This window comes from Nyctibius grandis, chromosome 10 (assembly GCF_013368605.1).
Source record: "Nyctibius grandis isolate bNycGra1 chromosome 10, bNycGra1.pri, whole genome shotgun sequence".
Taxonomy (NCBI): domain Eukaryota; kingdom Metazoa; phylum Chordata; class Aves; order Nyctibiiformes; family Nyctibiidae; genus Nyctibius; species Nyctibius grandis.
Window position 1 is genome coordinate 2917835 of NC_090667.1, and position 27123 is coordinate 2944957.

Below are 27123 nucleotides of genomic sequence, written 5' to 3' on the forward strand. Positions count from 1 at the left end.
CTCTTTTAAGCAATTTCTTCTGGGCAATAGCAACGTCTCCTAATTTTCAGCACACCTCTGTGTTTTGCACTTTAACAGGATAACCCCAAAGCTGCGGTGTTACTCAACACTGGGGTCAGAGAGGGGGGTCAGAGTTGGATCCAGCCTTTGCAGGGAGGCCCAGCTTCCCCCAAAATCAAGTCCAAGTCCCACGTTGCCCCTTGAGCCCAGGGGACACCCCAAGCATCCCACCAGGCTGAGCTCCTGGGGCCATCGGTGCTCCGAGTGCCCTTAGCGAAAGGTTATCTTTAGGAACCACCACGCAGCTGTGGATACTTTATAGCCTCTTTCTTCCCGATCCCAGGCAGAGCCAGTCTGTCTATCCGCTCCCGTCATGTGGATTTAGACAGCCGTACTCGTCAGCGCTTTCTGCTGGGGCTTCTTTCTCCAGGTGAGTACGAGCTGTGTGAGCCAGGGCTGGGCTCGCAGCTTGCAGTTTGTGCAGTAGGAGCTTGCAGCAGCCCGCAGCCGCCCCAGGGACGGCCACGCACCTTCCCCAGCGCAGCCCTGGGGACGAGAAGGAGCTTTTTCGGCAGTGTCTGCTCCAACGGGTGCTCAGGGGAATATCGAGCATCCCAGGAGGATGCACAACGATTGGGTTTAATCAGAAGTCAAAACAAAGCCAGAAACCCCAGCCTTCAGCTCAGCGTTGGGAAAAGGGAGTGAGAGCCATTGCTCAGGATTTTGCTCCTTGTCACTAACCCTAATCACAGAATCACAGAATCAATCAGGTTGGAAGAGCCCTCTGGGATCATCGAGTCCAACCATTGCCCTGACACCACCATGGCAACTAGACCAGGGCACTAAGTGCCATGTCCAGGCTTTTCTTAAACCCCTCCAGAGATGGTGACTCCACCACCTCCCTGGGCAGCCCCTTCCAATGGCTAATGACCCTTGCTGAGAAGAAATGCTTCCTAATGTCCAACCTGAACCTCCCCTGGCGAAGCTTGAGGCTGTGTCCACTTGTCCTATCGCTAGTTGCCCGGGAGAAGAGGCTGACTCCCACTTAATCGTGAATATCTCCCTGCCACCACCACCACCACGGCGATTTGCTCTGCAGAGAGTGATCCGTCTCACTTGGCCTCAGCCTTAAACACAGGGCAGGCAGCGGTCTGCTGTCCTCGCATTGCTGCGGCTCAGCCCTCTGAGCTGTAAGCACAGCTCCTGCCTCCCCGGGCCCGTCATCCCATGGGGCTGGACCCTGCACACGGGAAGGGGCCGGCAGGACCTGGCCACGTCGCTGCCCTGCTTCCCCCCGAGGACCTGGCCCTGCGGCACGACCCGCCTTAAACACCGAGCGGGCTGAGCCACGTGCCACAGCCCCGGACCATTCGTACTGCACGTTTATGGTCACCCAGGACCAAATTCTGCCCACTGTAAATATCCCCAGACCCCCGTGATGTCCCAGTGAGCAAAATACATCCCCTGTGGCTGGAAACCGCAGAGCCCAGCCCCTCCGGGCATGCTGGTGGGCAAAGCCCCCGTGGCTCCAGCGTCACGGGGATGCCTGTGCACGCGTGTGTGCTCAGCGCCGGCTTTCGCTTCTGCTTCGTGTTGTCCCGAAGAGCCGTTAGCGGGGGTTTCCCACAGGAAAACCGGGCAAACCCTTACCCGTGCAAGCCCTTAGCCGTGCAAAGCCCTCCATCCACGCAACCCTCCATCCATGCAACCCCATAGCCCTGAGCAGAGGCGAGGGAGCGCTGCCAGCCCTCTGGCATTGCTTTGCCCGGCCTCGAAGGCGAGCGAGGAGCTAACGGTTCCCTGCGGAGGCCCCGCAGCCTCCCCCAGCCCGGCAGAGCAGGATTTTGGGGTGGATTTTGCAGCGCTGCTGCAGTCGAGAAAGTACACCTGGTCAGATAAGGATCAGCCTGTGCTGGTGGATTCAATTAAACAGCTTTTCTTTCCGTGCCAGCATATCTAATGAACAGTTCATCTCCCATGGGCAATTCTGCCATCTCAAGCTGCAGTCATAAAGTGGCAAGAAGCTTGGCAAAGCCGACTGCGCTGGCTTTACCCTCTAAAACTCCCGAGAGAGCTAATGAAGCCTGAAAGCGAGGGAGGCCTCTCGAGAGCTCAGCCCCATGTTGGTGGAGAGCATTGCTCAGGCGAGGTGCACCTCCTAGAGTTGCAGTTTGGTTCATGTTCAGACTTAGGCTATTTCTGTTAAAAGAAAGGTGCGGGGTGGTCCTAATCCCTCCCCCCCAAACCCTGGGTTGACTTTGTTGTTCCTTTCTGCAGTGCTAATAGGATGTTCACGGAGTCAGAGAATCAGTCAGGTTGGAAGAGCCCTCTGGGATCATCGAGTCCAACCATTGCCCTGACACCACCATGGCAACTAGACCATGGCACTAAGTGCCATCTCCAGTCTTTTCTTAAACACCTCCAGAGATGGTGACTCCACCACCTCCCTGGGCAGCCCCTTCCAATGGCTAATGACCCTTGCTGAGAAGAAATGCTTCCCAATGTCCAACCTGACCCTCCCCTGGCGAAGCTTGAGGCTGTGTCCTCTTGTCCTAGCGCTGGTTGCCTGGGAGAAGAGGCCGACTCCCACTGCGCTACAACCTCCCTTCAGGTAGTTGTAGACTGCACTAAGGTCACCTCTGAGCCTCCTCTTCTCCAGGCTAAACACCCCCAGCTCCCTCAGCCATTCCTCGTAGGTCAGACCCTCCAGACCCTTCACCAGCTTGGTCGCCCTCCTCTGCACTCACTCCAACACCTCAACATCTTTCTTGAAGTGCGGGGCCCAGAACTGGACACAGTACTCAAGGTGCAGCCTCACCAGTGCCGAGCACAGAGGGACGATCACTTCCCCAGACCGGCTGGCTACACTATTCCTAACAGAGGCCAGGATGCCACTGGCCTTCTTGGCCACCTGGGCACACTGCTGGCTCATGTTTAGCTGGCTGTCGATCAGCACCCCCAGGTCTCTTTCCGCCAGGCCGCTTTCTTATATTGCAACAACAGAGATCGGAGGAGCTGAAACCGCTGGTTGAAGGTGCCCTGATCTCGGTGAGGCTGGTGGCACCCAGCCCCTCTCCCCCCAGCTGTGCCCGCTGCATGGGGGGTGGTGGGCACTGCCTGCCCCACACCCGCCTGGCAGCACATCCACAGGTTTGCTTTCCTTGTCCTCTGCTTCCCGTCTGCTTCTGCCACGTCAGTGCCACCTCGTGCGCCGCTCTGGCCGCCCCAGCGTCCCCAGCGTCCCCACGCAGCCCGCCCGGCACGGCTCACCCGCTCTCTCTTGCAGGTTCACTCACCCGCTGATGCTGGGCTCCGGCATGCACACCACCGGCATCCCGCACCCCGCCATCGTGCCCCACTCCGGCAAGCAAGAGATGGAGCACTATGACCGGAACATGTAAGTTGGAAGTGCCGGTGGGTGGGTTTGGTGTCGAGCCTTCTCCTGAGCTTGCTGCCACCAGGCCCAGGCTGGAGGGTGGCTCTGAGGCTGACAGCTCCTCTTTGGGTCCCACCAAGGAAACCTCAACCAGAACCAAAGAGAGAGAAGGAAGCCAAGAAGCCCACTATCAAGAAGCCCCTGAACGCTTTCATGTTGTATATGAAAGAAATGCGGGCGAAAGTCATCGCCGAGTGCACCCTGAAGGAGAGCGCGGCCATCAACCAGATCCTGGGAAGGAGGGTAAGAGCGCGCGGGGCTCAGTGCCGTCGGCCCCCTGCAGCATCCCCCTCCCTTACAGCTGCTCTGAAGCACGTAACAAGCATCTGCTTTCAAACCTGGGTGCTCTTATCCCTTACACGCGCAGGGTCGGATGTGCCCGGGCGTGGGGTGGCTGCGGTGGGGATGGATGCCGGGGGGATGGCAGGGCCATGTCTCACTGCCACGCTTGTCCTTGCAGTGGCACGCGCTGTCCCGGGAGGAGCAGGCCAAGTACTACGAACTGGCTCGCAAGGAACGGCAGCTCCACATGCAGCTCTACCCCGGCTGGTCTGCCAGAGACAACTACGTGAGTGGCTGCCGCGCTCGGGCCCCCTCCCCATGGCATGGCCAGAAGTGACCTGGGGGGGGGCTGACAACTGGTGTTTACCAGACATCCCGCCTCTCCCTGGTAGTGCCGTTCCTGACAGCACGATAGCTGTAAAAATTCACATTTCAGGAGTATTTTGAACATCCTCTTGGCTCACTGCCTATCTATAGCACGAATGTTACCCCTGCCCGGCCACCCCAACCATCTGTTCGCTTATTGTGCAAGTAAATGCAAGTAGAAAGGAAGAGGAACTTCTAAATGATGTGGATGATCTTTGGAAATGTAATTTTATGGAAACCCACAGAATCACACAGAATCAATCAGGTTGGAAGAGCCCTCTGGGCTCATCGAGTCCAACCATTGCCCTGACACCACCATGTCAACTAGACCATGGCACTAAGTGCTGAGCCTGTTTCCCAACCAAGGTTGTTGTTAGGGAAAAAAAAAACCCTTTCCAGATAGAAAAAAGGAAAAAAATTCCCCCAACGCAGGCAGTGGCTGCTGAGCGGAGCAGCCGAGCCACGTGGCAAATAGCACTGCTCCTCAGCAATAAAAATTAACTAGTGCAGAGGGCCCTGAAACGTGCTGAGCGTTGGGATCACACGTTCCCATAGCCAGAAGAGAGGAAGGAAGGGAAGCTCCAGCCTTGATCTGCCCCGGTTTTGGCCGCAGCAATCGATGCCAAACCAGTCCCTGAGGTGTGAGCAGAGAAAAAAACCTGCATTTGGTTTTTATAGAGAGCTGACTTGGCTTTACACATCAAATAGTGGCTCTTTTTGGAGGGGGCTGCGGTGGACTGGCCATGCTGGCACAGCCGGGGCCCCCAGGGCCCCCCCTGCTCCCCTGGGCTGGCTGGAGGGACAAAGCTGCTTCGCAGCCCGTGGTGGCAGGGCCAGCACTCGGGAAGCCTCTGGGCTACCCTATGGAACATTTAAAGGTTAGTCTTAAAAAAAAATTTATTTCCTCTTAGTTACATTAATCGCTTCAGCGGCACCGTGTTGAATGCGGTGGCATAGGTGTAGGGGTGCCCCAGAAGCATGGGATACACTCGGTCTTTTCTAGTGGCTTTCTCAGCTGTTTTGATCTTACGTGCCTAACGAGCTCGTTAGAGACCTGAAACAAAGTGCACTTAAGTCTTCAGATGTCCGGCCATCCACTCGAGGGCTCTGCCCTTTGATCTAAGGCTCCATCACAGCTGCTTTCTTTTCTCTGCACAGGGAGCACCCATCCAGCCCACCCTCACCCAAGCCCAAATTCCACCGAGGGGGAGAAAACACCCTTAAACAGACCAAAACCACCCTTAAACAGACCAAAACCACCCCAAAAAAACCCACAGGGCAGAGATGATGCAGAAAAAGCAGAGGTTACGGGAAGCCCCCAGCCCACATTTCCCTGCAGCAGCACAGATATCCCTGTCTCCTTGCAAGCACAGAGCAGGAGCTCAGCATCCTTATGCAGCTTTGCAGGATCAGTGCTGGATGCTGCCGCCCTCTGGGACCACCCTTAGAGAAACAGGGCAGCACCTTCGGTCCCGGCGGGCGGCAGCATCGGTGGGCACACATCTGGAGAGCATCAGCATCTGGAGAGCAAGGCATCATCTTCCTCCAAGACCAAGCACATCCTCCGTGGAAATCTCGATCCCGGAGCATCCTTCATCTTGGCAAGGGCTGGTTCCTTGCTCCAGAAGATGGTGGGCTCCAAATGCCCACGTTGGCTCATCCCAAAATCAACAAGCAGCTGCTTCAGGTCTTGTGGTCGTTGCAAGAGATGCTTTTCTCTCCGGAGCTTGAGCAGGGAGGAGGAGAAGGAGGAGGAGGAGGAATATAGGTCACTTCTGCAGCACGTGATGCAGCTATCGGGCAGGAAATACAGTTGCTCCCACACTGAAGAAAAAGCTTACCGCAGCTCTGAGCTTGCCACCTTCACTCAAACCACAAGAAGTCATATAAAAAGTCACGGGTCAAAGGCAGCCCTGCGAGCTGCCTGCTCCACGCAGGCCAGATCTGCTCCTGCGCCGCTGTGCCCTCGTTAATAAACTCATTAGGAGATGAGGGGAGTTGTTGCATATCATGAATCAGAGGGGCAGTTTGGGGCTAAAATTGGGTTTTCTTGGTAGTGAGGGAAGAAAACAGAAGAATGAGAGAGGGGTCCAGAGCTGCACAAGCACTGAAATACATAAATATGATTTTAAAATAAATTTCTGGGGGTTTCCTAATTCTTTCTTTCCCATTTTAAATCAGGGGTGCTCCTTCTGGTAGCACATTATGGAGCAATTTCTGCTCAGGTATAAGGCACCCCATTACACGGCCTTGGAAGGGTATTGGACCCATTAAATAATCCATTAAAGGGTACTGGAAATAGGGAAGGTGCTAAAAGTGCTGTGTAGAAGCCTAAAGAGGGAGGAGGAATAAGAATACGCCCGGAGGATCAGCTATTGATCATACTGCCTCCGTTGCACGCGGTAAATCTTGCTTAATTCTATTAATCTAGTTAAATCTATTAATTAATCTCTTAATTAATTAATTGAAGTGATAATGGTTGGGATTCCCAGGCGAGATGCATCAGGGTGGACCGAGGAGGGCTGGCAGGAGTTGGTCGTGGACTCAAACCAGAGCAGGGGAGCAGCGTGTTGGGCAGGAGATGGAGCAGAGGCGGGGGGTGGAGGCAGGGACGCGGCCGCCGTCCCCGCCGGGTTTCGGGTGCACCCTCGGCCTCCTGGGAGCACGACTGACGGCCTTCCCTTTGATTTCCCAGGGCAAAAAGAAGAGACGAACACGGGAGAAGCAACAAGATTCCAACTCAGGTAAATGCGGCGGTGCCGCCCCGCGTGCGTCCGTGCTGTCCCTGTGTGCTAAGGGGGGATAATCCGAAGCAGTTGTCATGTGTTACCATGTTTTCTTTTATTCTACTAAGCTTAACTAAAGAAATACACATTTATTTTCTTTTTTAAAACACAGTAAATGAACATTTCTATGACTTTTACATAGACATGTTTGAATTAGGCCATGGATAGTTCATGAAAACTGAAAATACTCGATTTTGGCAAGTGCATAACTTCATACAAGCTGTCACTAAACTTAATCTAGTCAAAACCTCCAGGTGAATGTCCCCATCAACCCTACAAACACCATTAATTAAAGACAACTCCTCTGAAGTGCATCAATATTGCATGTGGGACTAAATGCAGTGACAGGATTGAAGCTCACCCAAGGGACTACCCCAAAGTTGGCTTTCTGAACAAAGCACTAGTTCTCTCTCCCTCCAGAAATGCTCCCTGGGGCAGGTGCCAGGTCAGCCTGTTGCTCTCCTGGCCTTGCAGACCCGCGCCAAGACCTGTCACACCTGAGCTGGGGACCCCAAGGTGCACAGCTGGCTGCATCTGGGCGGCTCAGCTGTTGGTTAGGAGATGGGAGCCCAGCTCTGGTGTTACTGCTGTGGATTACACGTCCGTGCAACCAGATCCCGCAGCCTGCATTAATTCATAAAGTTCAGATTAATTCATTAATTTAATGAATCACTGTCGGATGAGTTGTCTATAAAAAGCAATTCCATGAACGTGTCCCAGTAATAGCTTCAGTGTAGTTCACGCTGTTGATCTCGTTCAGTGCCTAGACTGGTAAGGGGAATACAAGCTTTTAGGCTTATATGTAGAATATGTATATTTATATATACATATATGACATATATGTCTTGTCTGTGTGATACAAAAATGTTAATTCCACCTGTAATGGACTGGAAACCAGCTGCTGGTCGACAACAGGAGACACTGGTGGTGGCTGAAAGAGGGAGCGTGAATCCAGCACAGAAATGTGCTGTTCAAATCCCATTTATAGCACTAGGAAAAAAACCATGATGTGCCTGAAAGCAAATAGGGCTCCACCCTAACGAGTTCCCTAATTATACAGTAAAACAGCAACATTTTAGTCAAGGCCACGGAGAACAGCTTTTCCATTAAACCTGGGAGGGGAACGGTGGGGGGCAGAGCAGAATAACCCGGGCCCGGCTCTCCTCGGTGCTAACCCCGCTGTCAGCCTGCTTCTGCAACGTTTCCTCCTCTCCTTCTCCGTGCGCAGTCCGAGCTCGCTGCCAGCCCCGTCCAGCCGCTGCTGGGAGGGCAGGGAGCAGGTAAGGATGCAGACATGGGCGGCCGGCAGCGCCTCGGGGATTTGGCAGCTTTTCCAAACTTAAGAAATTCGAAGAGCCGTGAATTTCCCCGTGATCACCCCTATTTCCCAGCGCTGAGGCCACTTCCCAACCCTCCAGCTGCCAGCAGTGATCAGGTACTTGCCTAACGATCACTTTTTTCCAGGCGAGGTGGTGCCGGCACCGTTCTGGTGCAGAAAAAAAAAATGGGATTGTAGTCAGTTGTGTGTTAAAGTGGCTAAAATGATGTTGCCTCTTCTCTTCCTCCTGCTCCTCCTCCTCTTTGTGCCTCTGCCTTGCCCATTCTCCGCCACGCATGCTTCTGTGCTCAGATCCTGCCTCTCCTAAGAAATGCAGAGCTCGCTTTGGCCTCAACCAACAAACGGACTGGTGCGGCCCGTGCAGGTGTGTATCGGCATCTCCTCGCTGCTGGGGTGCTCCTGGGCGAGCGGGTTCGGCTCCCTGCGTCCTCCTGCAGCCGCCCCAGCGCCGGCGGGGGCTGCTCCGGCCAGACGGGGATGGGGTTTTCTCTGGGCATCGTCAGGAGTTGTCGGAGCTGCAAGGGTCAGGCTGCACCCTGGGTTTCTCACCCCCCCGTGACAGTGTTGGTGTAATGCTGGACATGTTCCTCAGCTGATGGACTTCCCTGGTGTTAAAAGCTTATTTCCAGGGTACAAACCTGATGTGGGGTTTTCTTCCCCCATTAAAGATTTCCTATTGCATAAATCACAGAATCAATGAGGTTGGAAGAGCCCTCTGGGATCATCGAGTCCAACCATTGCCCTGACACCACCATGGCAACTAGACCAGGGCACTAAGTGCCATGTCCAGGCTTTTCTTAAACCCCTCCAGAGATGGTGACTCCACCACCTCCCTGGGCAGCCCCTTCCAATGGCTAAACACCACCCTGGGGCCAGCAGTGAGTAGTTAATGGGTTTCTTTTTTCCTATTTATACTGGGGCTGACCATGTGTTCCAACAGACACCTCTTGGCCCTGAAGCTTTGCAGTACCCACCGTGGGGTGGGAGAGCCTCAAAGGGACATGGCCAGGGGACAGCCGAGCGCTGCTCGTACCGCAGCTCTGCGGGTGGTTCCTCCAGCTTCCCTCTGCCTCCGTCTGACCTCTCTGAATTCAGCTTCTCCTCTGCGCTGCTTCCCGATTAACCCAGGCTGCTGAAGCGCGCGGAGGCCTTGGCATGCTTTTGGGTTTTAACCTTTGCCTCTCAACCCCTGGTTGGCCACAGCTGCTCTGCCATGCCCCGTACTAACGTGCTGCTGCCGGCTCGAGGGCTCCGGTCGTACATGCTCTGGTCACCTGTGGAGAGCAACTTCCACTGGAGGCTTTCCACTCCCCAGGAGAGTTCAACTGGTTAAAACCACTAACCGGTTCGTTATCAGCAATCTGTACTATCAGATCAGGTTTTTTTTCCCCGTTACTTCAAATCAAATCAGCGAATTGATGGATAGATTTGTATCATCTTAAACAGGTCATGGAAACTCTCCATCCTGCAGCTCCTCCCAAGGTGTCCGTGGGAAACAGCCTTGTCTGCTCTGGGAAACCACAGCCCCTGTAGAATAACCTCCAGGTTAAACACTCAGTTCAGCAGGGCTGTCGTGTTTCGTATCGTGTTAATTGGGTCACCACGGCTGACGATGACACTGACGGCGGTAACAGCGCTGCTCGTGTTCGCATCCAGTGCGAAGTCATGTTTAATACTGGACTGGTTAATCCATGTTCTAACACCGTCTGGTTTTTCATTAGTAAGATCAAAGGAAGGTGTGTGCCCGCATAGTGAGTTCTGCATTTGATCTGTTTCCTTAACGGCGACAGCCGAGGCAGGGAGCCGGGCAGGAGATGTTCTTGTTAGCTGTTGTAGCTGTAAAGTCATTAATACCATCTCCAGCAGAGGAGTTGTTCCCTCACTGCTATTAAGATGACATCTTGAGAGCTCTCTTGTTTAAAACTTGAGATGCTCAAGGACCCATAGCGAGATGGTGTGAGGGACGGGCTCTGGATAGCCAGGAGTGGTTAAAGTCATCTGGGCGTATGAAACCACAACTGGACTCAGGCTGAATGTTCCTGGGTTTGATACTCACCAGCAGAATTGCCAAGGGATGTGGAGAAATGACACCTGAATGCGGTTACAGCGAGGACTTGTGTGTGTGAGACCCCAGATCATAACTAGGAACAAGCAGGGAGCCTGAGCATCTTCTCCAGGGATGAAGGGAGGCTGGTCCCTGCTCCCCAGGCACTGCTGCCTTTGGGACCTTCCAGGTCCCAGTGGGCTAGAAAAGTGGGGCTAGGGGCTAGGGGAGGAGAGCTGCCACCGATGGGGTGGCTTTGCTGTAAAAAACCCTTTTTGTACGTGAATCTTCCCTGGCTGCTGAGCTCTAATTGTCCCACTGCACAGAAAGGGGTGTGGAACTGAGTCTGTCTCAGCTGCAGGCCCGCTCAGGTCCTTCTCCTGCCTAAGCTTTCTCTCCAGTGTCTAAGTTGCATTTTGTATTTGTACCTCCGCTGCCTACGGGTGATACCACAGCCAACGTTTCCTGCCCAGGAAAGCCACGGGCTGAAGCATCAGAGCTGGTTTGTCCTTAGCTTCGTTAGCAGTTTAGAAGATGATCGACCCTCCAAAGACCAACAAGTCTCTGAAGGGCTCAGGACTAGGCTAACACCCACAGCAGGACCTCGGCCAGCCTCGGACCACGTCCTCCTCCAGCCCGTCCCAGGCCATTTTCTTCCCTTTTCCCGAATCTGTTGAGCTTGAGCTCAGCTGTGTCACTGAGGAACGAACGCGAAGTGTTTTGAGATGCAGAGAGCCGAGATCGGAGGCTTTTGCTGCAGGAGGAAGAGCCAAGTAGATGATACGTGGTGCACAAGTCGAGGAAGGTGCTAGAAACGGGCCACAGGCAAAGACACTCTTACCTGCCCCGTAACCGCCCGCGCACACCCGTGTCCCGTGGGCTCACCTTGAACTCCGCGAGAGGGTGTTTGCCCCACTCGGTCCCCCCAGAAGCAGAGAAGCCTGGGTGGTGGCACGAGTGCTGGGCTGGGGAGGGATGACCCCCTTGGTTTGACTTTTATTATGATTTTGATTTTTTATTGTTTTGATTTTTATTATTTTGATTTATTGTTTTGATTTTTGTTTTGATTTTCATTATTATTTTGGGGTTTATTGTTTTGATTTTCATTATTATTTTGGGGTTTATTGTTTTGATTTTTTTATTGCTTTGATTTTTATTATTATTTTGATTTATTGTTTTTATTTTTAATCGTTTTTATTTTTATTATTATTTTGGTTTTTATTGGTTTTATTTTTATTATTATTTTGATTTCTTGATTATTGCTTTTATTTTTATTATTATTTTGATTTATTGTTTTGATTTTCATTATTTTTATCTTTTTTATTTTTATTATTATTTTGATGTATTGTTTTGGTTTTTAATTGTTTTTATTATTATTATTATTTGGGGTTTTATTTTTATTATTATTTTGATTTTTTTTTATTGTTTTGATTTTCATTATTATTTTGATTTATTGTTTTGATTTTTTTTTATCGTTTTGATTTTTATTATTGATTTTTACCCCTGTTTTTATGACCCCCGCTCCCCTTCGCTGCCCGGGGCCCCGCCGTGTGAACCCGCCGGCCCCAGCGCGCTCCGCCAGCGGCGGCAGCAGCGGGGTCCGGCCGCGGGGGCGCCGCCCGCCCGCCCCGCGCCGGGGCCGCCGTTACGGCGCCGCCTGGCGGCCACCGCGGGAACCTGCAACGCAGCGGGGCCGCAGCCACCGGAGCCGCCCCGAGGGCGAGCCCCGGCCGGGGGAAGGCAGGCAGGGCCCGCCGGGGGAAGGCAGGGCCTGGCTGGGTGGAAGGCAAGGCCCCGCGGAGGAAGGCAGGCAGGGCCCGGCCGGGGGCCGCGGGGAGCAGCTCCCCGGCGCTCCCGGGTGCGTGCCCCCAGCCTGCGCCGAGGGCTGGTTTACGCCTGGTGTGTGACCGAGGACTCACCCTTTATTCACAGATAACTCTCTCCACTGTTCTTAGGAGGAAAAAGAAGTGCATTCGGTACTTACAAGGAGAAGGACGCTGTGCCAGCCCAGTTTCTTCCGATGGAAGTGCTATAGACTCCCCTCCCTCCCCCCTGGACGCACTCCAATGCATCTCCTCTGCTTTTCCTTCAGACAAGCTCGCAGCCCCCGCTGACTCCGCACACAGAGAACAGCTCGACCCCTTCCCCGTCTCCACCCTCCTCCAAACCGCCGCCTGCTCCTCCAGACTGACTGCCAGGTGCTCTTCTGCGCCCACAGAGTCCCCGGCGTACAGCGTGGCCTCCACGGGGACATAGTCCCACCTTGGCCGGGACACCGGGCACTTCGCTCGCTGCCACCTGGTTTCGCTGCCCATTGAACAGGACCGGAGGCCCACCCAAATTCCCCACCTCGCTGTAAAACGTGCAAAGTTAGGCAACAGGATGACATGAGGATGCTGGAAAACGCATTTGGTGGTTTTTTTTTGGAGAGGGGTGGGGGTTAAACATAGAAAAGTTATTTCAAAAAAAAAGGTAAAAAATAAGTATTTGCCAAAATTTAAAGTGCTGATGAGTAAACAAGCCTTTTGTCCCTGCCCTGTGCTGCTTTTTTTGTTTGTTTGAGGTTTTTCTTTGTTTTTTTTACCGCATTATTTTCAAGCACAGCAGAAAGCAGAGATGAACTCGCCAGCTTGCTGCAGTAGATGGTAGGTGCTATCAGTCTAACGCTGCCTTCCACTCCCTGCCTTCCGAGCTGCTTGAGCGTGTACTCACCCACTCACAGATCTCTCGTAGCCGTTACACCACGGAGCTGGAAAAGCTGGAATAGGAGCATTTTTTAAAAGCTTTTATGTCTGAAAATGAAACGTAGCGATGGTAGCTTTCTGATCTGGCCGGATAATAGAGAAATGAAATATTTAAACCAACGAGGTTAATTTTTTAAACTTCTTGTTTGAGAACAGGAAGATAGTGTTTACAGGTAGCAGGTCTGTGCAGACACGTCCCGTTCCAGCGGGAGGAGAAGGGAGCACTAACCGGACGGTGCGCGGAGCTCGGGCCGGCCGCGGGCAGCTCTGACGGGCGGTCGCTCGGTGCAGGGTCTCCCTTGCTGTTAGGAATTGTCCACAGCCAGCGTGGGGCCAGAGAGCTCAGCAGCAGCCTGACCCGAGGCGGAGGACAGCACCGTCCCACCCAGGCACCTTCTGCTGGGCGGACGGGGTGGAGGAGAGGCGCGAGCTGTGCCACCGCGCTCGGCTCTCCCCTTCCCTAGGCCAGTCTGGCAGCAGGACAGCACACTACCCTGCCCTCCGCTTCAGGCACCCGTCCGTCCGTCCCCTCAGCGAGATCAGAACCCTTTTTTTCCTCATGATTTGGTGTAGAATCTTTTAAAAAACCTTATTCTAGCTTTTTCTAAAAGATCCTCCCTCCACCCCCATGATGATGCCAAATGTTAATGTATTCTCTCCAGCTTGAAAACCTTTACCAGTTTCTGGTATTGTATTTATATTTTGAGTTTGATAGACAAAAACCACTGTGGACAGATTGTGATCTCCCAGAACCAATGTAAATCCCAGATTAATCCAAGTTCTTGATTTACTTCAGGTTTACAGACTTCTCACAGAGACCACAGTCTAGTCCAGTGCAGATTTTTTCCTGCTTGAAAGAAAATATATTCACAGAATCAATGAGGTTGGAAGAGCCCTCTGGGATCATCGAGTCCAACCATTGCCCTGACACCACCATGGCAACTAGACCAGGGCACTAAGTGCCACTCTAGACTGCTGAAGAGAAAAGTACCACCACACAGAGGGAGAGCGGGGGTCTATTTTTTTCTACTTTACAGAATAGGTTTTAGAGTACTGAATACAAATTATGTAGTAATATTATTGTAGAACTGCAAGAAATTTAAGATAACCTTTAAAATGTACAAAATATTTTTATATTTTTTTCTTAATGCAAAAACACAAACCCTAATTTTCTACATTGGACTAAAAGTAACTTTTTAAACAAGTTTATGCTTCAAAGATTGAAAATTTAAAAAACCACCACCAAACCTGGTTAGTCTGTAGAGCAGCTTTGGGTTTATTCCCTTTATTTAGGTACTTCTGCTTATAGTAGTGTAGATTTTTTTAATTCCAGTTTTAGTTTAGAAAATCTAAAGCTATTGCTTTATTCCTCTCCTGTGTAAATGTAACTTCCGAAGCACTGAATGAAAGCTCCGTGCACAAACCTGAAAAGTCTCCAGAGTCATTATAAGTTTGACAGAACCATTTTAACCCTTGAGAAGTAGCATTACCCGAACCGACTGCCAGCTGTAGTCACGTCCTTACTGCGCTCAGAGGGTTAATCACAGCACTAGATCGCTGTGCAGTCTGCTCATGTCTAAATTATTTTAGCAAGCTTAAACAGCATCCTCCAGTGCTGAACAGAGGAACTCAGCAGGCTCCTCCCAGATCTGACACAGTCTCTTTTTATCGCTTGATTTAAAAAGAAAAAACACCAAAAAAATTACTTAAAAAAAAAAATTGCTCTGTCTCAGCTCACCTGTGTCCCTCTGAGACCCTCCGGTGGAAGGTGCTGTAGAAGTGTCAGCTACTATAAACGCCACAGATGACAGTGGCCTTGTGTAACTACACCGGGTGTAAAGCTGGCGTAGCTAATACCCGATTGGTACTTCGTGGCTGGATGAAACACGTAACTTTGCAGCAAAGCAGAGGCAGGTATAAAAGAAACAGCAGGTTTGTCTAAGTACCACCAGAGGAAATTCAGGGGAAAGTCCTGAGCAGTATTAAACGCGTGTCCTGAGCGAGGACCAGACCGTGCCAGCGCACACCGACCAGCCGTCACCCACTTCAGCATTCAGGGACTTTCACCCGTGCTGCTGTGGCCCCTCCGTGGTGCTGTGGACCTGACCCGTCTGTATCACAGCCTCCCCTCACCGTTATTTCACCCGATTCCTGCAAAACTCCCTAGTAAAACCTCCTGCCCCCTCTCATGGCACAGGAGCATTTCCACAGCCCCAGAGCTGGAGCGCTGACACCGTGTTCTGACCCGTGCTCTGCTCTACACGTGCAGGTTCACAGCCAGACCTGACCCTGGGCTTTCACCTACCGCAGTATAAACTCAGAAGATGCACCTGCTATACTGCACCGTGCTCAGTTTATACTGGTGTAACTGGGAAAACATAACCTTTTTTTCTTCCCCCCCAAATCACACGAGATAAGAGAACTTTGAGCTGCCCATTTCCAAGACAAAACAGTGAGCACGACCAACTTGTCACATGCCCCATGGCTGATAACCAATGCCAAAACAAAGCTACTTTTATTAATACCAAAAAAGTGTCTTTAGAAATGCCATATGAAGTGTTACTATTTTGTGTTAATGCTCTTTTTTTTTAATAGAAGGAAAACTTTGCCCATAAGTTTTTATCACAAGAATTTTTTTTTAGTTCTTTTACAGCAATTTCTTCTTGAAATACATATTTGAATTCCTGAAATCAGTTTGAATGTAGAAGTCATGGAAGTACCACTTCATTAAACCAAGTACAACCACTGTATGTATGTAGCAGGGATAAATGTTTTGCAGCTGTACTTTCATTTGTCCAATGACTCTCCATCATTTGTTGTAATTTTTTTACTTCATTGAGTTTGTATTTTTTGGCTTTTATGTTCAAAATATGTTTATAGCTTTATAAATAAAGTAACTGCCAGACTGGCTATTCAAAAATAGGCCACTGGAAGTTTTAATCCTATCAAACTGTCAAATAACTATTTCTTAGAGAGGATTCCTGCCTTTTTTTTCCCCCCCCTTCAGCATTTGTGTGTATGAATAGTTTTTAGAATAATTGCCAATAGTCTTCAGTGGGTAAGACTGAAATAGTAAACCAAGACTAAGAAAAAATACCACCTTCTACAACACACCTCTCCCTTATCCCCACACTTAAGCATTTTAGCCAAGAGGAGCTATCCCCCATCACACCACAACTTTAAAAAAAGGTTAAGGCAGCACCATACAAGTTAAACAGCTGGAAATTGGACAGTCTCTCCCCTTCCAAGAATTTCAAAGCACACAGCTGGTATTTGGTACAGCAGGTTCAGCTGAAGAGGAGAATCCCCACAGCAGCCACATGGCCCACCAAGGTGTCTCAGCACCTTCCCAGAGGGTTGTTCTCCATAGCCAAGCACTAATACTGCTGCAGGGGACAAAACAACTGAGAGGTGCACCTCCAGAAGCTGAAAAAAAAGGTGTTTTCTCAGACTGACAATACATGTTGGGCAGCTACAGAATTTGAATGCGGATGAAGTCTGTGACAGTACTACAGGGGAATTTCAATTGGAGAAAATGAGTTGGATGGAATCCTAACTAGCAGGACTACTAAGAGTATTAAAATCTCAAAGCTCTCTAATGCTCCGAGTGCCCAAACTAGCCCTTTCTTCCGCATGCTGCTGTGCTGTACCTCCACACTTGCAGCAGTATCAACAGCCAACTGGCACGACCCTGGAGCTTCCACAGAAGCTCCACCATGACAGTGTTTGACCACCAAGGGTTGTTTTAGGCAAGCTGTTCTAATAATGAGCAAGCCTTACCACAGGGTCACAGGTGTGTTTTGTGCAGGTATGGCAAACAGAGTAGTTTGCCTTCCTCATTACCTTGCTTCCTTGTGTCTTTGCCTCTTCCTCACCCTAGAGGAGAGTGAGGCATCATGTGAGGCTGCTGACAAACATGGACCCTAGGCTGATGACGAGCACCTAAAGGAATTTATCCAGGCTTCTACCACTGAACACTAAAATTACAGTGTATGTTAGCAATGCTGCACTCCAAGGATGAAACTAGTATATTCTGGAAAACTAACTTCACACACTGATCTATTTCTTGGAAGAACCCAGGATAAACTGAATAATAAACTACAAATATAGCCACAGAAAGAAACATCATCAGAAGATTTTCTCTAGTAGCACTTTTAAACTGAGGTGTATTGTTTGCAATACAGGATGCTGTAAAGGCTTCATCACGTCCAAGTCTGGCACTGGGGTATTTTATGCTCACTGACAGTATAATCTCTCTCATATGCCTACACAGTAAGCACAACAGCACAAAGGCAGGCCCAGCAGCCCCATGAATAAGCAGATGTGCGCAGCAGCTGCATCCAAAGCACGGGTCTGAATGCTGCCTCAGAGCAAGTTATGAATGCTTTCATTAATGGTTACATCAGAGAGCACGTAACAGCTGGTGAGCCATCAAAAAATACACCCGTCTGGATTCCTTGCTATTTAACTTCTGATTTCACGTGAGAAGTCGCCCGCTGTGTCTGACTAGTGGCTTGCATTAGTCATTTCACAAAATCTTTACATCTGTTTTATTTCAATTAACCACTGCCTCCGTGCTATATCTGCACACTCAGTGATAACTGACAGTAAGATTGTCTAGTTTCAAATAACTAGAACCATTTGCAAACAGAAGTTTAAAAGCCCTTTATTAATTCAGGAGTGAAACACTGATATTTAAAGTGAGATAAGTAAGTTTATTAAGGTTCATTCTACTCTAAGGTTTATACAGAGAATGGAATGCAATACAAGCTAAGAGAACACCTCAAAGATCTACCACACAACCATCCCCTACTCCCTATAAGGGAACTGTAAAAAAAAAAAATAAAAATCAGAAAACCAGTTACTGTTTAACTAGTTGCAAGTGGCTTTGTCCAAAGAAGTGAAGCTTGATATTGCATTAGCTTTGTATGCAATAATTAAGTCTCTACAAGCTGAAGTATCACACACAGAGGCGCAAGATTTCCTGTGGACACATGAAACCATGTTTTAAAGAGCTACATCACAAGGGTTGTTTAAAATTGCGTAAAAACAAGCCACTACTGGCATGCACAGGTCAATAATATTAACTTTGGTAATGTCAGTCATTTTTGGTCAAACCTGGATTCCACTTTTAACAGTTACGTATAAAAACACACCCAGCCTGTGCATAAAGCAACACACTTCTCATCTGCTACCAGCTAGAGGCAGGTCTTCAAGACATGGTTGAAGTATAACTGTCAGGAGCTTGCTTAGTTCTAGATCACACCTTTCACTAGTCTATAAAGCAAGACTAACAGGACAAGAAAGTGGTCAAATTTTTTTTCCTTTTTTCTTTTTTTTCCTCTCTCAAATGCAGGACAAGAACCATCTTGAAAGTTCTATAGCTTTAAGTAACACTAATTTTCCCTACAATGTTTTTGGAAGAAATCCAGTAACTTTTACTTTACCTAGTTCCCCAAGACACATTCTAGTTTGTTCTTCTTTCTGAAGCTATCAATACCCTGTAAATGCAAGTGTTCTACTCTTCTTGAGGAAGAAGTCATGGGTGGTTTTATTTACAATGGAGTCACTCCTTAGCATTGTAACTGGACTGGAACAGTTTAAAAGTGTTATGAAAATGACAACCTTAAGTGCTACTTTCCATACAGAATCCACACTTAGTTCAGTTTTATTCATTGCAAAGTAAAAAGACATCCAATTACACTAGTAAAAACCCAGAAGATTTAGATTTGTACTCAAAAAACCACTACACATGCAAAGGGAACAATATCCTGCTAACACAACTTCATTTGCTGCTGCATTTGTCTAATATTAACAATTATGAACAGAGCAGTGCAACTAGTATTTGGAACAATCCTTACAGTGTTCGAGTGTCAGGCACAATACTTCACTTCTCTTCACACCACTGGTTCTCTTTACGTACCTAAAAGAACATTTTAGCTATTAATATGTTGCAGTGAACTTCTAAAAATTAGCTGTAAATTCCCATAAGCATTCAGGATTACTTATTGGAGGAAGGCATAAACTTGGAAGCAGCTTTAATTTTTCATGCAGGATTTGTAATTAGAAAGTCAGTCTTCCAAACTGACCTGTTTATCAATATAAACCAAGAAGTTTATTTCTCATGCCTAGATTTCATCAAAATGAATTTTTTCCACCAAGTAAAGCAAATGGACTAGCTTAAGACTAAATGGTTTGTTTGATGACAGAGCACTGAAGACAAACCTAAGTGCACAATTCACTGCCTTTGCATTTAAACAAGGCATCTTGTTCTGATCTCTCCCAACTCTGCCATTTTGCAGTTGGTTTGCTGTTCAAGTTCCAAGATCGATAAGTTCATTACTTAAAGACAAGAACCCAAACACCTTACCTTTCTAGCCACATGCAACAAGGCACCTTCAGCATTCTTACTACAGCTCCAGAACAGCAAACTAAGGCTGCCACAAACAATCCTACATGTTTTCTTACCAGACACAAATTTGAGCTAGGAAGTCAATAAGCTTTGTTTAGACCTTTTCAGGTAAGGGGCTGCAAGCACTGTAGGCACTGAAAGGTCTTCCACCAACAGCAACCCAACTATGAGGAGTTAATGCATTAGTTCACATTTATTGTTAACAGATCAGTTGCATCACACATTCAATTACGAAGCACCACACAATAATTCAGCACAAAACCAGCTAAATTATAATCAAGCCCAGATCACGTACCTGTGCTTCTTCCTCCTCAGTGAAGTCATTCTTAATGTTGAACGTCTTGCGGATTTCTTCTGGAGTTTTCCCCTTGATCATGTTTGCAACTGTCTTGCATGTGACATCAAGCAAACCTTTGATGTCCAAGTAATTTGCAGCCTGTAGAAGAGTTTCCAAATTTAAAGCCTCCATATCAGTATTCTGCCTCTGCAAATGTACTCCCAAAGTTATGCTTACACTGAAACCCTACAATACTGTAACTGCAAACAGATCATCTCCACTTTGAGAAGGTTCTAGCTAGAACCTAGTTAGAAGTAACAGTACCTAAAACTTGCTTGCCAAACAGAAGGGAAAGTCATTTATACCACAAAAGACACACACCCCCTCTCCTCCTTTTACAAGGGGCTTTCAGAAGCCTGCAAACATTTGAAATCCTTAGTGTTGAAGTGCTGTTAACTAGCCAGGACAAGTAATGTTGTCTCACAGTACCACATAAGGTACACATTTTAGAAGTCAAAGCGAGATATTAATTTGGATGCAGATCTCCAGAACTCCATTTCAAGTAATAAGCCCTCAACTAAGACTCAAAAGCCCCAAGAATAACGACAGCTGTAGGGCTCCACAGGCAGAAAAGTATATTAATTGATAAATGAGCAAGTCTAGATTAACACCTAGCATTAGGTTAACAAGCATTCTTGCATCCTCAACACTTTCAGCCAGTATTTTGCCAGAACTACTTGCCCTCCCCACATCCCCCCCATGAAGAAGTTATTCAAGAAGCATAAAGACTTTCTCAAGTGCACAGACCACACTTCACAGGCATGGCCTTCACACTTCTTGAACATACTTACCAGGATAAGTTCAAAAAGTGTCCCTTGGTCTACTTTCAGAAACTCTTGATCCCACACAGGGATGTCATCTGTTCTTTTCTCTTTGTTCTCATCATCCTCAGGAGGAGGTGGATCATCCTTGTGATGGGTGCACCACTGAATCACCTAATTATGGTTTTGATATTAAAGTTTTAGCCAAATGATTTTCCCATTAGGCCCCAACTATAACTTAACTTCATTTTAGAAGAACTCTACCTTTTTCTCTAGATTAATATTAGGATACTGGATGAACATGCTCCATTACCCAATATTTTCATCTTAGAACAACTGATCCCCAGTCCTGAAGTACAACAGCCTTTAAGAATCCCTCCTGAGACAGTAGCTAGTTATTTTCTCTCTTAAAAGCCAGCTGCTGTGTTATAAAGCTATTCAATCCTGTGCTAACACACTTAAGACTGTGCAAAGGAAACCTAAACCTCATTTTGCAGTGTTTCATGTTTGCAGAAATGTAATTATTAAGCAGAATACTACATAGGGGAAGTACAGAGTGATAACAGCTACCAGCAGGACACGCTCACCACAGTACAAAGTTCACCTAGCAAAAGTTTGCATGTTCCCAAGCTTGCTTTTTTTTTTCCTCCCCTTTTTGAAACACCACCATCTCATCACCCAGACGATTACAGGAGTAGGGATCTACTGCAAGTAAAAGCCTGTTCTATTTTGCCAGCCTGAGAGACTTCACAAGTTTGAAGTGATTTATGTGTATGTTCACTAGGAAATCACTTCTAACCCTGTGTTTACCCAAAAACAGTCCAGTGTTTATTTTGGCACCACATTTTCTACTTCAGAGCAAAAAGTATCTTAGAAGACAGCAACATGCTGTTCCACTTCTCACTTGACCCAACAATAATCATGGTCTCTTACTGGATTTAGTATCACCACGTGTACACAGTGTCTCTTAAGCACTAACTGCCACATAGGCATGGCTACTGCCAGTTACTCTCACCACTGCCTGTCCCTTAATCCTTTCTCCTAACATTTAGATCTCATGAACAGCCACCTCAGGCCACAGAATCCAATTAAAACCAGTGGTTTTAATACCCTCAAATATTAGCATGCACAGATGTCCACCACTTCAACACCTTAGGAAGCCTGTCTGGCCCTCAGCTGCAGTTCCAGAAGGTCAGCCCTGTAGGTCTTCTGCCATTATCTGTCTGCCAGCCTCACCCCAGTTCTCAGATACCCTAGATGCCTGTGTTCATGGACCTCAAATTGGTTAAGCCTGTAGCTAGCACATGAAAAGTATTTTACTACAATAGTTAATACTACCCAACTGCAACATGAAATTCACATTTTGTTACTGCCATACAACACTACCACTTTCAGCATCTTACCTTTTTTAAGATAGCTGCATTTACATTTGGAAGAGGGACTGGGTCATCATCACCTTCATCATCCATTCCCAGATCTACAAACAGAAAGATGACTAAGCAACTGGCAGGCAAAACCACCGACTCTTCTCTGAACTGGGCCACTTCACCAATTCTCCACTATTTCAACCCCACTGAGGCTGAATGGATTGGTAGCAAAGGATCTCCAACTGGTGAAGTCAGAAGCTCTCAGAAAGCTTCAATGAGGCTTTGTGGAGCCAGGGCTGCTTTATACTTACTAGGTTACACCAAGTTCAGGCTAAGCAGCTAATAAGGCTACCTCATCAAATGAGAGCATCAACAAACCATCAGCTAAGCAGTCAGTTACTGGTTAGAGCAGAACTTGTTCGTTCAGTGTTCTGGGAACAGGAGATGTTGAAGAATCAGACAATAAATATGTATTTTTACCACTTCCAACAATTCAATCCACAAGTTAAACCAAAGTGTTCCAACTGAGCTCTCCCAACTGAGATTAATTTATTATTAAATAAGAATTCAGATCTACTGTGGTAAGTAAAGACAAAGTTTTGTCCCCTATAGGAGCAGTAAATACTGTAGCCATAGAGATGCCAGTTACCTGGCCTCTGAAGCACTTGTACTGATGCCTATCAGCTGAAGAAGTCTGCATGCTAAGACAGCAGCACAAATCCTTCAATTAAAAAAGCATTTATAAAGCATGCTTCTGATAGTCCTTGTTTTAAAAGCTTGTCAGCATGCTCAAGACAGATTTGAATAAAGTCTGTTACTTTGTCCCCTTGATATGATTAAGGAACCAAAGTAATAATTGGGAGAAAAACATAATTAAAATTTGGACTTGATACACAGACCAAATACCACATTAGCCATCTTTGATTAGAAAATATGCTTTTTTTTTTAATTACACAAAAGCTAACAGCTGGATGACACCCTAGCTGTCAAAGATTAACATCTTGTAATTAGTTATGCAATTGAGTAACTACACAGACCTTCATTATATGCACAGGTGAGCCAATTCTACATCACCACAGAACTTAACTTTTAAGAACAGATGACTGTCACACCATCATCACTGATCAAATTTGTGCACAATTACAATAGCATGTACTTCTGTATTTAGGCAAGTCAGCTACTGTTATTATTAGTGGGATATTAATTAGTATTACTTTTTGTTTGGAATAACTAACTTCATAGATTCAGAAACTAAAATGCTGACAGTAAAGGGTTCTGCATGTCACCAATTAATGGAAACTTCAAATGCATATATTGAACATGGAGGCAGACACTAGTGTAAGTGACCAGTGTAACTTGCCTTTCATCAACACCTGAGTGTCACTAAACACCAGCAGTGACAAAGCTTCTGCATGAGAAAACTGAGAACAACTGTGCTTCCCAGTGTATTCCAACCAATTGCTGTATTTCCTGCTAGTCATGTTCAACAGCATCTTATTAACAGAATAAAAGTGTTCAATGGTTGGAGTATTTCAACCTTTTGTGACACCTTATACATAAGAACAATAAAAGAGATTTATACCCAAGAACATAATTTTAACAACATCTACAAAAATATTTTTTCTAAATTAATTCTGAATACAGCCAAAAACTGGAAAAACCACAGCAGCCAACAATGAGGATTTGCACTAGAGGGATTAGGCACCATTCGCTCTGTTCCCCAGCCATCTGGCAGGCTGCCCCTCCCCACCACGAGTTCTTTTGTTTCGAATTTGTGTCAGCAGGAGAGCAGAACTGAGTATTTATCCCAAAAAAATTTAACTGCATCCATAAGCTCACAATATAGGTTTCACCTTTCTCTTTCTTCATTGCATTGGTTTATGCTCTCCCACCCCATTTAAAAGATTTACATTGTAAAACTGGTTTGTGTGATTAAATAAACTTGGTCTTTTAATATTATTAGATGTTCTTTTGCAAAACTGAAGTAGGCTGTAGGCAAGGCAGTGGGGCGCTCATATTTTACTAGCCTCCCTGTAAGTGTTCTTAACAAGAGGTCTGAACTTTAAGCTTTCTGCAAGAGCACATCCACCCAAAACAGTTTCAGCTACAACAGCAACTGTTCCAGCTGCTCTGACATAAGACAGCAAGCTGCTTCAGAGGCCTGGGAATCCTTTTTCAGCACAGTACCAGTTTGTCTCCTTTGGTCACAACCCCTGTTCACGAGGCTTCCCTGAACACACTGCTATCTCTGCACGAGCTAACCATCCTTGAGGCTTCACACTCTTACCTTCCAGCATAGTCTTGATAGTTACAGACTGTTTTGCAATTTCAACATCAACTTCAAAGATTTCTCCATCTGAACTCTGCAGTTTAATTGAAGGCATCTACGAGAAAAGGACAGTTATTTCCACACAATGTTCAGCAGATGGTACAAGTTTAGCTGACTCAAAGATGTACATCACCTTTACTACTTATACTGCTTCTCACCAACAGCAGATAGCCCAGTGCCACTTAAAGCATGCTCAGATTCTTCACTGCTTGAATCAACAGGCCTAAATTCATTCATCTTCATGCTTCAGAAACAAGGACAGAAAGAAGCCTAACACCAATTTAAGAGCATTTTTCTTAATTCAAAAGCATAAAATACACAAACTTTATTAGTCAATAGTGCTTACATTTTTTTTTATAGTGCAACACTAGTGCTATCTTTCTCTTGAATTAACTTTCAGCACTTCAAATCCAAACAACTGCTGCTCACTTCGACTACTCAAATGAAGTCAGATCTCAAAAGCAGTTTTCAAATGACAGCCTCTGGAACAGAATCACAAAACTGAGGTTGGAGGGAACCCCTCTAGATGGAGTCTGGTCCAGCCTCCCTTGCTCTAAACAGAGTCAAACAGACCAGGTGACTCAGGACCAAAAGCCTTCCTTCAGAAGTGTTTGGTTTTCTTAAAGAGGTTAAAAAAGCAATATACCACCACAAGGAAGGCTTTGAGCACTCGATACTAGTCTTGCAAACTAGGAAGTTAGATCAGCACCTTGTTAGCATTGGGAAAGACTAAGGTGACTATGCATTTTAACAAAGTTCTTCAAACAAACTGTGATAAGACCTCCAATAGAAGCAGCAGACTTCAAAGATGTCACTAGCAGAAAAATAAACTTTACAAGAATGCATCTTTCCAGATATTTAAGAGCTCAAACCCAGAAGTAATGCACTTGATACAGCAGCTAGCAGGCTACAGCTCCTGCCTGAAGCTACACATGAAGTCTGCTTGGTATCACTGCACTTGAACCAACTGACCTGAAGGACATGATGAACATAACCACCTGGCAACATATATTTTATAAATCAGTTCTCAACAAACTAGTAGGATCTGTTATACTGAGTTCCTTTACCACTCCAAATTTTTGTTAGCAGCAGACCATTGCAAGAGTTTCATTTTTTCCTCAAGTTACCTGCTAAAAGATCTCTAAAGCATGTATTGTAAACACAGCCCACAAGGCACTGTAAAGAGAAGCTCTAGAAACAAAATAATTTCAAATTAATTTCAATTAATTTTCAAATGTTCTCCCCCCAACAAAGCTAAGAGCTAGGCTACTAGTTCCTTACAGTAGTACTTGAAGTACCAAAATGGAATTAGCTGGACCACTTTCAGCAAAGTTGCATTATCCCTTTCCAAATGCCTCCTGCAGCTCATCAGTGTGGCTGAGCCTGACAATACTGCAACCAACCCAGGCCGATGGAGGCCAGCCAAAGCATGTTATTAAGCAGCTCACACCAGCTTGAAGTCCTCACTGCTTTAATTTCCATTTGGCAGAGCAAGTAGCTAGTTAATGTTTACACAGTAATGTAACCCTATATGACAGCGCTACTTCTAATTAAGATGGGTGTTCTGGAGGGACACAGTCATGATTGTTCCAAAGATACAAATATATATATCCACAAAAATAAAATTTGTATTAAAACATAGTTCTGCATTGGTAGTTTGAATGATTCTCTGAAAAAAAAGCAATCTGGGCATGCATTTCAGATTTAATGCATCTGTTCTTGCAGAGCTTGTCAGAGCACTCAGGAACAAACCCAGCTTCAGATGCCAGCCTTGCTGTGCTTGTGCCTAGGATTACATAATGCTGCACAACGCAGACAGCAAGGCAGGGATGCTGCCTTAAAAAGTCCAGCCCCTGCAAGAATATTTGCATTGAGACCCTTGTATCACCCAAACCCACTTCTATCAAGACCTTTAGGTTATCATTAAGAGTCTAAATCATGTAGAACAAAGTTAATCTACTGCCTTATCACTGATAACAGATCAGGATTTCATCCAAATGTAATTATTTTTATACCCCAGAGCTCAGCCTCGTGGAACAAAAAAAAAAAGCCACAAAAAGTCATTTTTAGCAAACTGCAATACAGCTCTGGAAACAGACAGGCCTCGGACAGCAACACAACGGGGTGACTAAGCAGCCTAGTCCCAAAAGCTCTATTCGACAACAGCAAAACAGGTTGGGATCTAGTAAAGAGACAAACCTGAACTACAACGGTAATTTGCATGTCTAAGCCTGAACCGCAGAGCTCAGCCATCCAAACCAGCGCTACCGGGCAACTCCACGGCTCCCAAAGCCACCCCGGAGGGACGCCCGCTCCTTCCCCCTCCGCTTCCCCCTGTCCCCGCGTGTAACGCTGCGCTTATCCGACAATCACACCTGAGCCCCCCTGCTTGCGCTGCCGCCCCAGAGCTCCCCTCGCCACGCAGAGATACTCGGGGTGCCCCGGAGCAGCCCGCCCGGCCCCGCAGGTGCTGCGCGGCGGGAGGAAGCGCCTCAGCTTTATTTACCAGACCCCGCAGACGGCGCCTCCCCGCACCACCCCCCCCACCCCCTTCAAGGGGGCCTACGGCCGTTTCAGCCCCGCATTGTCTGGAAAGGCCTCAGACCCCGGCCCGGGCCTTCAGCGGCCCTCCCGGACCCACCACCCGGTAGCTCCACCGTCACGGCCGCCCTCCGCCCGCGCCAGGCCGGGCCGGGCCTGCTCCCCCCCCCGCCGAGCGGGCCCCGCGGCCCGGCCCCTGCCACCGCCTCAAGCACATCTCCCCGCCCCGGCAGCACCGGACGGCCTCCCCGAGCTCGCAGGGCCTCACCGTGAGGCGGCGGCGTCCGGCTCCGCGCTGGGGGTACCTGGCAGCGGCGGCGCTCGGGGCCCCACTGCGGCGGCGGCTTTATATGGCGGGAGCGGGGGAGGAGGGCGCAAG

General features: G+C 47.7%; 2 protein-coding genes across 3 annotated transcripts in view; one reads left to right on the forward strand and one right to left on the reverse strand.

The window, feature by feature from the left end:
- The window catches only part of TCF7 (transcription factor 7), a 70745-nt gene extending 58236 nt beyond the window's left edge, over positions 1-12509 (forward strand). Inside the window, exons 6-11 of one of the 2 annotated variants that reach the window (XM_068408735.1) lie at positions 3287-3397; positions 3517-3679; positions 3897-4004; positions 6780-6828; positions 8501-8573; positions 12209-12509. In XM_068408735.1, coding sequence (XP_068264836.1) covers positions 3287-3397; positions 3517-3679; positions 3897-4004; positions 6780-6828; positions 8501-8573; positions 12209-12509 — 805 coding nt within the window. The remainder of the gene's footprint in view (positions 1-3286; positions 3398-3516; positions 3680-3896; positions 4005-6779; positions 6829-8500; positions 8574-12208) is intronic. The other variant, XM_068408736.1, reaches the window with a different exon arrangement.
- A 5138-nt stretch (positions 12510-17647) lies between these two features.
- On the reverse strand, positions 17648-27107 carry SKP1 (S-phase kinase associated protein 1). Its single transcript, XM_068408917.1, has 6 exons — positions 27013-27107; positions 24162-24258; positions 21911-21984; positions 20538-20681; positions 19705-19845; positions 17648-18920 (listed from the first exon to the last, which is right to left on the reverse strand). The coding sequence occupies exons 2-6, from the start codon at positions 24256-24258 to the stop codon at positions 18885-18887; spliced, it is 492 nt and encodes a 163-aa protein (XP_068265018.1). The 5' UTR covers positions 27013-27107; the 3' UTR covers positions 17648-18884.
- Between the last annotated feature and the right edge of the window lie 16 nt (positions 27108-27123).

What these genes read in the sequence shown, in the direction of transcription:
- SKP1 (XM_068408917.1), bottom strand. Translation starts at nt 24,258, where the DNA reads ATGCCTTCAATTAAACTGCAGAGTTCAGATGGAGAAATCTTTGAAGTT. An exon ending in ATGCAGCTATCTTAAAAAAG is followed by an intron (nt 20,682 to 21,910) that starts GTAAGATGCTGA and finishes AACCATAATTAG; the next exon opens with GTGATTCAGTGGTGCACCCA. An exon ending in CACTTTTTGAACTTATCCTG is followed by an intron (nt 19,846 to 20,537) that starts GTAAGTATGTTC and finishes ACTCTTCTACAG; the next exon opens with GCTGCAAATTACTTGGACAT.